Genomic DNA, 10,806 nt, shown 5'->3' with positions numbered 1-10,806 from the left:
ACCAGAAAGCAGTGGTACCAGTCACACAGATTCTCTTGACCTGATGAACTGGATGCACAAACATGCAAAAGGGCTAGTCCCTTTTCTTTCTGAAGTAACAGCTCGGACTTATGACCCCTTGTGCTGCATACTGGTGGTGGTGTTTTAGCAGATGGGAACTTCTACCTCTACATTTCAGGTACCTATCACATGCCAGTAGGTATGTATTTGAAATAAATACCAGTATATTCCTCTAAATTAAATGGAGGAAAGCAGAGTTTGATAACAAATATTTAGGAGCACTCAAAACCAGAAGTGTTACCGTCAAGGTCCTCATTTGCAAAGGATTTCAAGGAAAGTTTACAAGCTTTATGAACAAGAAGACCAAGGGCCTTTCTTAGCTGTTCAGCCATCTGGCAGATGCTAATGAAACAGTAATATTCATGCTTTGCACTATGAATTCTATGACAGATATGGATCAAGTCAGCCAGAGATGGTCTACTGAAGGCAGAACTAAGGCAAAGCAAGCAATACATGAGATTTAAGCAACTGAAATCTTTTAGCATTTCTCACTTCTGGAAAGTGAAACAGGGGGAACAGAAGTCACATGTTTCATTTACATCAGACATACATTTGAGAGAGTTATACCCTTAGAAGGCTAGAAGTGGTTTGGTTAGACTATTTCAAAAGGCATACTAGTGTAAAACAATTCTCTTCTACATAATTGCTTTTAATCTTAAGACCAATTGAAAGCATCTCTGGTTCAAAAACAGAGAATCCCAAACATATTGCATCTGTGTGTCTCAAGTTTCTGCTATTTAGTACCCAATACTATGCAGTGAGCAGAGTCCTCTCTGGGTATTACTATACTTATACTGCATCTATCAGCTAGGGATTTTTCTCATATATATATATATATATTTATATGTATATTTATATGTATAATATATTACTCCTAGTCAACTTGCAGGTGAGTAGTCCCAGAAATATTTTACTTACTCCTACTAATAAAAAAATAAGTTAAATGAAAAATCATGAACAAAATTTTCTGTTAAGACCAAAAGCAAACAAAGCTTATAACTCAATTTAGTTTAAACAACTGTAAACAATATGCATTTTTGTAGTATCACTAAGTTGGGAGAATTGTCTTTAAAAAACCAAAACAAAACCCCACAAACCTGCTCTAAAAAGGAACTCGTGTTCTGCCGCCTTGCAAACATCTGTGTTGAATCCATGCAGAATTTGTAAACAAGATGTCAGGCCTTTAGAAGTAAAGGCAAAGATGTTTTCCTTTATTATAGTATTTAAAGGCTAACACTTACGTGGTTTTTTTAATACCTTGTCATTTATATAATAAAAACAAGTATTTGTACAAAGATGCAGTTTCTTTTTAAAAAAAGCGGATCAGTTGAGTGTTTTGTACTTTAATATATAAACCAAAACATATGAAAGCTATAAAAACATTAATGTGTGCCATGTATTAAACATGTAGCCTTGTATTTTAATTCTTACACGTGTAGATTAAAAAAAAATTATCACAATGGCAATTTTACTTTCAATTATCATAAACAGACCAAAATACAGAGTAGAAACACATCATTTCTGAAAACTGACAATTAGCATCACTTACTCTCTCAAACATCAGCTGGGCTTCAAGTTGCATACCATAAGCATAAGCTAACATTCTACCAGTGGAAGCGTTACAAAATGCATTAAGAGAAAATACTGCCAGTAAATAAATGTCTTAGTCTATGTTTTCATTTAGTAATTTATTTTCTTTTTTAAAAGACGGTTTGAATTGGTTTTATAGGGTTGAGGTTTTTTGCTGTTCTGCTATCAAAGGTCTTCTTAAAACTGTTCTGTGAACAATACAGTCACATTACAACTAAACAAAAAGACAAATAATAACAGACCAGCTGCTTTTTACATTTTAATAATCATAATTTCCCAATGCTGTTCTTCCCCTCTGCATAGGGAAATTGTTTTATTTGGCACATTAAGGATAAAAAAGTCAAAAACTGAACCAAAGTTTACAAACCTCCAATTGCAAGTTAGTACTATCAGGAAGAAAGCCAGACATCAATGTCATGGCAAAATTAAAGATTAAAAAACCACACACACACACACACACACACACAACATAGGGAAAAGGTCTTCCAATGATTAATATCATCAGAGCCTTCTAGCTGAAACAAAATACATATATTATTGTTCAAACCATAATCAGATTGCTAGGAATCTTATCTCAAGTCCTATTGTGCTCTTACTTACAGTATGTAAATCCTCACTAAATGGCAAGGAGGCTTTGATGAACACGTTTCACATTAATTTCTTCTTAATCTCAAGTTTTAATGCAGATACTTAAAGATCTGTAAAGTCCTGTAAACTCTGGCTGCTCTCCAGTAGTCTGTACCAACTGCTCCTCAGGCAGCACTTGTTTCACTTCAAGTAGTGTTTCACACTGTGGTATCTCCAAAGTCCTTGTTCCAGCGAATATATGCTTCCAGGGTCTGAGGGCTCAAACTGCGTTTTATCTTCTTCAAAGACTCAGTGAAATCTGATAGTTTGATATTTCTCATCTAAACAGAAAAAGAAAGACATCAGGATCACAAGCCGTTTATGTACTTCAGTTTACTCAAGAAGTACTTCAGTATTCACTTTTCAACAAAGCATATTCTACAAGTGCTTCAACTTGATATAAGAAAGAAATTTTTTACAGTGAGAACAGTCATTCACTGGAATAACCTCCCCAGGGACGTGGTAGAATCCCCATCGCTGGAGGTTTTCAAGATGCGACTGGGCAGGGTGCTAGATAATTTCACCTAGGTTCCCTTTCCCACGAAAGGCTGGGCCAGCTGATCTTTCACGGTCCCTTCCAACGTGGGCTGTTCTATGATTTTATGACCTGACGTAAGAGTCTTGTAATATATTAAAGACTATCAGTATTTACTGTTAGTATAAACTAACATTTGGTAATCATAATGTCTGCCTTTTTATTTAATAGCCCGTGAGCTTGTGTTATTACTTCCTATTTCACTAGGTGGTGCAAGCTGGTGCGTATGAGGGCACAGAACTGAGTCAAGAGTAAGACATGGGATTTTTTCCAACACATTTATGGCATACCTCTGCATACCAGGAGAGTAAGGCACTGAAAGTTCCCATCCCTACAACAACTGTATTCAGACCACAGTATGCTGTCAGCCAAGTAATCCCCATTATTTAAGCTCTCTGATTCAACACATGCCTTTCAGTTGTTTGTTGAGGACATAATTATAAGCAGACATTTCCCACATAGAGAAATGTCCAGACAGGATGGGAGATAACCAAAGTGTGTGGAACAAGCAGTCTCATTATTAAAGGAGTATTAACATTACAATTGGAGAAGATTCCTCATGTTTCTTTGGGACTAGCTTTTACAGGCTATTGGAAGTAAACTTGCATTCACAACAAATTATCACAGATGTTCTCATCTTCCTGCAACAAATCCTTTCAGTTTATCATAGCCTCAGCCATGATCTCAGGCTAAACACAGAAAGTAACAAGGGAATTAAGTTTTGGTATGTTTTCCCCTACATAACTGTGGCTTGCACACACATTTGAACAGAAACTTTTATACACAGGACTAACCTCTTCCTTTTCTTTTGATGTTTACAGGTGCAGCTTGTGGTAAGGAACTTACTTAATCTTTTATTTCTTTTCTTTGCTTTATGATGGTCCATTTGAATGAATGTAAGTATTAGATATATATACACAAACAAAACTGGTTTTTGAGAGGTTCTCCCTAAGCTGACTTGCTTTATGTAAAGACAGGGTAGTGGGATCAGGGAGGTAAAAATTAAATAAATAATTTGACATAATACTTCTGGGAATGTTTTGAGGCAATAATACTGTAAGAAAAAAGCCAGGCCCCTGACATCCTCTGAGAGGTAACAGATCAAGCTGCAGTTCAGTGCCAAGGAAAAGCTAGGACAGTCAGCTGAAACTAAGAAAAACAGACACTTCCTATCAGAAAAAAAAGTGCTCTTTTAAGCCTGATAACCAGTGAACTACACAAAGAACCTCAGACATCAGAGGACAGATTTTCTTCTCAATCACTATTTGTAAAGAATTTTCTTCAATTAAGAAGCAATCAAAAAGGGTAATACCCCCAAAAAATTATGCTAGGTATTTTGCATGATACTATGCATAAATAAAGGAACCTTAAAAGTTTCTGTCAAGCATAAATTCTACTCAAAGGGGAAAATACAATTGCTAGAACAGCATACCTCACTGGCAGACATGTTCTTCACCTGTTCTGGTTTTAATTCTGTAAAAATAAAGGAAGACCAGTGAATTCCGTAAGAAAACTTTCATCACTCCTGACAACTAAAGCATGTTAAAAGCACTTCTGTTCTGAAAAAACCCCACAGCTAGAAACTGTACCTCTCTGCCTCAATATAATCTCCTGTACAGAAAGGTACATGGTGTTTTTATCTCCTTCTTCCCCATTTATCAGCTCCTCAACCAGGCTGCTCCCACACTCAATCACTGCAGATACAGTACAAAGTGGTAGCAGAACGAACTACTTCCTTCTTCCTAAAGGATGGGGAACAATACCCAAGTGTAACAGAGCTGCCTTCCCCCATATTATTCCTGGTACAACCCCCCCACCCTTCAAACAGGCACAATTTTCAGGAAACAGAAAGGTACTGTCACTCAAGAATACAGAAATAAAATCAGGCAGGGCACACGGGAGTGCTTCTTGCCCCAAGCAATACTGGTGGAATCTAATAATTCCCATATCCTTCACTGTTTTACCTTTTTTTACTTGCAATACTGTTATGGTATTAGCACATTCCAGCAAACTTTTTGCTCTGAGGGTGCAAGAAAAACAATCTAGGCAGGACTGGCAAGGCTTAAAAAGCTTTTTTAAAAAAATAAATTGCTTTATATGGAAGCCAGGACCAGGTAGAAGAAACAGGTTGCACAACGCTTCACAGTCTCTTCTCAAAATGGACTTGCATGTGAAGTGATCTGTCAGCAAAGTAAAGCCTGCATACCTAAATGCCTACATTATTAATTCAACCACTTAAATATATTCAAAGTCTTGTGAGAGCTATTTAATGCAATTCTGTCTCTCAGTTACTATGTGGGATTTTGGAAGATGTGCCTTACAATCTCAACAGCTAGAAGTATAAGTGGGTAAAAAAACGTTACTTTCCAGCAGCTGCTCTCAGAGACAGTGCACTGGCAAAACTGCCAAAACTGCAAGCTATAGGATTTTTGACTCAATTAAAAAAAAACCCAACCAACAACAACAAAAAAACCAACCCAAACACACCCACAAAACATGCACAGACCTTTCCTCCCCATAAATCATTTAAGGGAGTTGCAACAACTTTTATTTACACATAATAGGCTGATATTACAGAACACTCCTGTTCTGGCTGCCTTTAGCACTTTTCTGTCAGGTAGGACAATATATCTGCCAACAGAAAACCAACACCAAATCTTCACTATTTTGTCTTCACAAAATCTGACTACTGATCTCCACTAAACAAAACCAGCCCTTTCAGATTTGGCTACTGGACATATAATAACTAGCTAGTGAAACAGAACAAAAGGGGATAGGGTCTGTAAAGAAGCATTCACTTTGCATTAAAATTGTGTTTTTTCAAAGTTGGAAATACAGAGGAAGAAAAAAAAATACAGGTAGAACTCGAGCCACAACCATAATCTGGATCACAATTCAACCTTAAGAAGATTTTTAAAAAAGCTATGCAATTCAAACTATATCTAAAAAACCCACAAAACTGCTTGTGTTTCAGTATTTCCTTCCTTTAGACTTGAAAGAGATCTGCCCACTTTATAAAGACAAGTGATGCAGTCAGAGACTGCTGCTGAAGTAATAATTTAGATGCAGTTAGTTTTTACTGTTTAACTGTTTTTACAGTTAGTTCTGTAACTGACACCAGCCAGGGAAAGATAAAAAACCCCACAAATCTGTGAAAAACACTTCACCCTGCTTTCCTCTCAAGAGGCAAAAATTGTCTGTTTCACATGGTGAGGTATTGAAGGGTTTTATGTAAAGCAAGTCTTAGAGATGCTATTAGGAAGAACAGACCAAAATCCAGTCTTATTTTCATAGGTTTAAGAATCATAAAGATGTAGGAAAATATAGTATCTCTAATATCAAGGGCACTGAGTTTTCACAAAACTTAAACAAAAAGCTATGCAGCTTACCTCGAATAGGGCCCAGTGCTGCATCCTTTGCTAATGCAGTTAAGTCACTTCCAGAATATCCATCTGTCATTCTTTGTCAAAGGAAAGTGGAAGGGAAAGAAGAAAAAAAAAAAAAAAAACACAAAACAAAACACCTGCTTCAAACCATATCAATTTAATTACAGATTATTAACATGTTACTTAATCAGAAGTAGTATTATTTTGATGTTGTTTTGCAAGTTTAATAAATCAGAAGTGCATTCAATGTTAAGTGATCTATATTTAAGTCTTTCCCAGATTAAATTTAAAGTACAGCTACTCAAATGCCAAACAACATTCTAGAAAAAGCAAAAAGATAGCAACCACCTTGGATTTGTAGATGAAAACTAATCTCAAGCATGTTTACTATGTCTGTTACGAGAATGTCCTGCCACCAGTTTGTCATCATTTGTCACAGATTAATATAAAACCCAAAATTCAACTCTACTCCTCCAACCCAATCAATACGATGAGAACCCAATGCCACACGTTTATTATTATATGATCACATGACCAGTTTTCTGCATAAAACTGTCACATCAGCTTTAGTTGACAAGGGGCAAAAGCAGGCATTACTAAAAATCTAACAGTAGTGTTTGTTTTTGAAAATAAGTGAAAGTTTTGCAGTCTGCCCTTAATGGAAAGCCATGGTAGCAGTTGACCAGTGGACTCCAGGGAGTACAAAATTCTGACAGTTCAGAAGACTAAATACAGATCTGAAAAGCAGCACCACTTTGCTTACGAATTTACCATACAGACAGCATGATTTCTGGTGGAAGACTTTTTTCAGTGTTGAAGGTTTGGTAACAGATAGACTGTACTCTCCAAGTACTTGGCAAGCTTCTCAACTGCCTGAATTTACAGTCTGCGTTTTAGCTGAGTACTGAAACAGTCTCCTGTAGTTTACACATGGAAAATGATCTCTAGCACAGCTAAATCTGACTCACCAACTGATTCCAACGTTAAAGCCTAAACCTGGAACTGCTAATGACCAAGAACCAACTGAGGGACTTGAGATGGCTGCAACAGCCTGAGCCACAGCCTCAGTGGTTATCTGCCAAAGCCTGAACACTTTACACATCTGGCTTCCAATAGGAATTATAATTCAGGTTAGAAATGAAATACACTGGACAGGTCCTTATTCAGGAAGAAACAGGTTCTGTAAGTGTATTTTGCACACACTTCCCATTGATTTGGGAAATAATATAGTGTAAATGTGCAGGTATTCTGTAAGTGAAATGAAAGGAAGATGAACTTTGTTATCTACCGGGGTTTGTTTGTTTGTTTTTTTCTATAGGACTGGCAGGAATACAGATCATCCAAATCCTCAGAATCACAAGGGAAAACCACCCCAAAAAACCATTCAAACCAAGGACCCAATCTCTATAGGAGCTTTTCCAGAATTAGACTTATTTCCAAGTTAAACAATTAAATACTTTGCAGATTAAATGTCTCCACTGAACCAGGAAGCCAACAATACATACTGCCAATATAAGTGAAAAGAAGTTGTAAGGGTTACCTAAGAAAATTTTAAAAACAAAAAAACCCCGCCCAGCTTGTAGAGCAGTGGCTAGCTGCAGCACGAAATCTTCATAGCTCAGTCTTCTAGAGATCATTAATTCTGTTATAGTTGACAGAAAAAGTTGCAGAGGAGTGAGGGAACACAAAATAATGAAGAAGGTTAAATATCTGCCTCTTTCAAAAGAAAGACAGATGGAAGATGAAATAGGCAGGACCTCCAACTTATATATTTTCTCTAAAACCTTTGGGAAAAAAAAGTATACTTAAGTTGCACTTGTAATTTGATTCATAAATTTGCAGTTAGAATCGAAGACACTATCTTTTTCCTCCAGTTTGCTATTACTGCAGCCTAAATATGGCCTGAGCTAGCATGCTTCAAGTACAGAGAGAATGTATTCAGTTGGATTACACATCAAATTTCTGTGATGTTACTAAGAGGCTGACAAATGCTACATCCAAGACTGTACTCAGCTTCTGTGTACTACCACAAACAGAAACAAAGACTGAAGTACATCCACTTGCATATTTTTCATATCTCACACTCTATTTTCATTCCTTCCTGCCCTAGGTGCTCTACCTGCTTTTTAGTCTAACTTCCTTCACACTCATTACATGTAATTTCTGAGGGTGACAAACAGCAGTACTGTGTCAGTCTTAATGATGAAAAACATAAAACAACTTATTTCATAATAGGAACGGCATTTAACCCACCCTTTCCCAATCAAATATGAAATTGAAAAGAATCTAAAATTATCCAGTTCTTGCTCTGCTATGTTGGTAATACCTTCAACAAACCTAGCAATGGATGAGCAAAGAAAAGTTGCTTTTGATTCAAAATGCATGCCAAGTGCAAAACTGGTACTGTCTTTTTGCATCAGGGAGGAGGGCTGGACTGCTTGGGGGATGGGTGGAGAGAAGCATCCCCCTCCCTCCTCCTCAGAAAGAAAAGCACTGATGAGCATGATTCAACAACAGAAACACAGCCAGGTGGTGTAGGAAGAAAAACAAGGACATATGTATATAAAAGCATACATAAAAACACTTGCATTTAGCCTGACAGGAGACCACCTTCTCAAAACACATGCAATTCATTCTCCACAAGTGTTGTCACTGTCTGATGATTTACATTAGTTACATTTTCAATGAATAAAACAGTCTGAATGAATGCAGGAGATGAGTGTATTTATTTAGTATAGTTACAAAATACTTACCTAGCTAGTTGTGCCAGCTCTTTTTGGGTCAATGGACTTCCTTGCTTGCTTAGAAGATTTTTCAGCAAAATCAATCTTGTCTGAAAAGAAGATACATTTATCAGATGTAAAACTCATTTTCACAGTACACTTAAAATTCTGTTGCCGTGTTTGTCAGGTTAGCTTTTGTGCTTCACTAGTTTAAACTTGCCTATAGTGCTGTTGTGATTAGACAGTACAAATCATTATTTAGTAATAACAAGATCAAGAATCAAACTACTTCAAGAATAATACGTTAGAATCCTCATCAAAAGCCCTGATCTGCTGTTGAGCTGAAAAACATTACTTTAAAGAAAGGTACTTTCATTTTTTGCAATGAACACTCTTCTCCAGCCAACCAAACAGGCTCCTGCAAGCCCTACTTCAGACTTGTCGGTGCCTGACAGTACGTAAGCAACATCTCACTAGCCAAGAAATACTGAGTAGCTACTACCAGACTGGCTACTAGCAAATGCAAAAAAAATTGCAAAAACTTAAGCTATTCCTCACAATTACAGCACTAGCGTATATGGTCAAGCTGGGCCAGAAGTTAATTCACAGAACTGTAACCATCCACTATGTCAAGTGAGAATAGCCTGTGGAATATACTCTTTTAAAATAAAATTTATCTTAAAATGAAGAAAATGCATGTAAAATAATACTTACTTCCTCATTTGGTAAAGACACATATACCCGTTTGGTGAATCGTCTAGGAAAAAACAACACAAAACATATATACATGTACACATACACACTGTTAGAACTTTTTAGTGCATACAGATCTAACATATGGTTTGATAAATGTCAAAAATTTCACTTACATAATAAAATTTTAGCAAGTAGAACTAGAGATTTAAAAACAAAACAAAAGAAAAACCCCAGCACACACAACAACCAAACAAACAACACACATGAGCCACTGGTGTCATCCTACTCTTATTTGAAGTTGTGAGACTCCTCCTAGAGAGGAAACAATACTCTCAAGGCAGAAATACCACTGACTACCAGCAACAAAATGAAACATCTCTTCATTGTACATAAAAAGTCTTTGGAATAATTAAAAATGTGTTTTATTTGTTCAGACAGTGCTGACATACCTATTTTCTTCAATCAAGAATGAAAAGAGAAAAAGTATGAGAACTTTTAGCAAAAACGTCCTAAGGCAAATCTACAGCAATTGCATGCGACATCAGAAGTCCAATATTCACAGAGAAGAAATACTGGATTTCACTAGTTAAATTTCTTCCTTCATCCTGCCATTAAGATCCAAATAATGAAAAAGCAATATATAAGACAATGTGTGCTTGCAGCCCAGAAGGCCAATAACCGTATCCTGGGCTGCATCAAGAGAAGCGTGGCCAGCAGGTCAAGGGAGGTGATTCTCCCCCTCTACTCCGCTCTTGTAAGGCCCCACCTGGAGTGCTGCGTCCAGTTCTGGAGCCCCCAACACAAGAAAGACATGGAGCAGTTAGAACAAGTCCAGAGAAGGGCCACCAGGATGATCCAAGGGCTGGAGCACCTCTCCTATGAGGACAGGCTGAGAGAGTTGGGGCTGTTCAGCCTGGAAAAGAGAAGGCTCCGGGGAGATCTTATAGCAGCTTCCAGTACCTGAAGGGCCTACAAGAAAGCTGGGGAAGGACTTTTCATAAGGGCAATTAATGACAAAACAAGGGGAAATGGGTTTAAACTGAAAGAGGGGAGGTTTAGATTAGATATTAGGAAGAAGTTCTTCACTGTGAGGGTGGTCAGACACTGGAACAGGTTGCCCAAGGAAGTTGTGGATGGCCCCCCCCTGGGAGGGTTTAAGGCCAGGCTGGATGAGGCTTTGAGCAACCTG

The 10,806-nt window shown here is 37.3% G+C and overlaps 1 protein-coding gene across 1 annotated transcript in view; it reads right to left on the bottom strand.

Annotated features, from left to right (window-relative positions):
* Window positions 1–1,250: 1,250 nt before the first annotated feature.
* The window catches only part of SPAST (spastin), a 33,241-nt gene continuing 23,685 nt past the window's right edge, over window positions 1,251–10,806 (bottom strand). The window contains exons 12-16 of the mRNA XM_029083525.1: window positions 9,636–9,678; window positions 8,952–9,031; window positions 6,202–6,272; window positions 4,245–4,285; window positions 1,251–2,558 (exon numbers count right to left, since the gene is read on the bottom strand). Coding sequence (XP_028939358.1) covers window positions 2,436–2,558; window positions 4,245–4,285; window positions 6,202–6,272; window positions 8,952–9,031; window positions 9,636–9,678 — 358 coding nt within the window. The 3' untranslated portion in view covers window positions 1,251–2,435. The remainder of the gene's footprint in view (window positions 2,559–4,244; window positions 4,286–6,201; window positions 6,273–8,951; window positions 9,032–9,635; window positions 9,679–10,806) is intronic.

This window comes from Antrostomus carolinensis, unplaced genomic scaffold (genome assembly GCF_000700745.2).
Source record: "Antrostomus carolinensis isolate BGI_N321 unplaced genomic scaffold, ASM70074v2 scaffold37320, whole genome shotgun sequence".
Lineage (NCBI taxonomy): Eukaryota > Metazoa > Chordata > Aves > Caprimulgiformes > Caprimulgidae > Antrostomus > Antrostomus carolinensis.
The sequence above is the reverse complement of the archived record's forward strand: the minus strand, read 5'-3'. Positions and strand labels throughout refer to the sequence as shown.